A 942-nucleotide genomic window follows, 5' to 3' on the forward strand; every position below is an offset into this window, starting at 1 on the left:
ACCCGAGGGCCCAGTGGGGGAGGAGGGGGGCTCACCGATGGCGCTGAGGGCGTGCTTGAGCTCCAGGGCGAAGGCGGTGAGGGGCACGTCCTCCGACACGGGCATGACAGCCACCGTGGACAGGTTGCTGGCCGGGTTCCCCGAGTCCCACTTGCTGCCGGTGGAGTGCAGCCCGAACTGGTGACCTGGAAGCGCGGGGTCGTGGTCGGCCCGAGGGGTGGGCACCCCTGACTCTCTCCAGGTGTCACCAGTTGTTTCTGGAGGACATGCTGGCGCCAGCAGCCGGGGACGAGCCGGGCACCGGGACGCCTCCACCCTGCCCTCCACGCTGCCTTCCCACTGGGACGCCAGGCCACTGTGCCCACATCTCACACCAGGGCTCGGCCCACAGGAGGGGAGCAGAGACGAACGCAAGAACCTTGGGGTCCCCTTCCTCCCGTCCTTCCCGGTGACCCCTGACGTCACAGTCCTCCGAGGGAGGGAGGGAGGAGCAGGGGCCTGCTAGCTCTGCGCAGCCGTGTCGCCTCTAAGGCACGTGGGAGGGTCTGGTCCTGGCCACGGGAAGGGGCGGGCAATCCCACGCTCGTCAGGCACAGCCCGCAGAAGGGCAGGGGAGAAAGGCCGGCTAGGGTCCTGGGCTCTGGGGAGACCACCCTCCTGAGGCCAGTCAGCAGTGGCCCTGCCCCTGCCGGCTGCAGGCAGGTGGGCTCCATCCCGCCCCTCCCCCCTGGGTGCTGCCTCCAGGGAGATCCTCCCGGGGTCCCCAGCACTAAGCAGACACCCACCGTGAGTGTGAGGTGGACCCCAACTCTCTATGCCCTGAGCCAGCAGAGGCGGCACCCCCACTGAGGGGAGGTCAGAGAGGGTGGAGAAGGAAGCCTCCAGGTCAGGGATGCAGCCCTGCCCGCTGCGGGGGAGGCTGGGCAGAGGGCAGGGCTGAGG

General features: G+C 69.6%; 1 protein-coding gene across 1 annotated transcript in view; it reads right to left on the reverse strand.

The window, feature by feature from the left end:
- PNPLA7 (patatin-like phospholipase domain containing 7) overlaps positions 1-942 on the reverse strand; it is a 48,924-nt gene that overhangs the window by 12,674 nt on the left and 35,308 nt on the right. The window contains exon 15 of the mRNA XM_014529692.1: positions 36-185. Coding sequence (XP_014385178.1) covers positions 36-185 — 150 coding nt within the window. The remainder of the gene's footprint in view (positions 1-35; positions 186-942) is intronic.

The sequence above is a fragment of the Myotis brandtii genome, unplaced genomic scaffold (assembly GCF_000412655.1).
Source record: "Myotis brandtii unplaced genomic scaffold, ASM41265v1 scaffold691, whole genome shotgun sequence".
Lineage (NCBI taxonomy): Eukaryota > Metazoa > Chordata > Mammalia > Chiroptera > Vespertilionidae > Myotis > Myotis brandtii.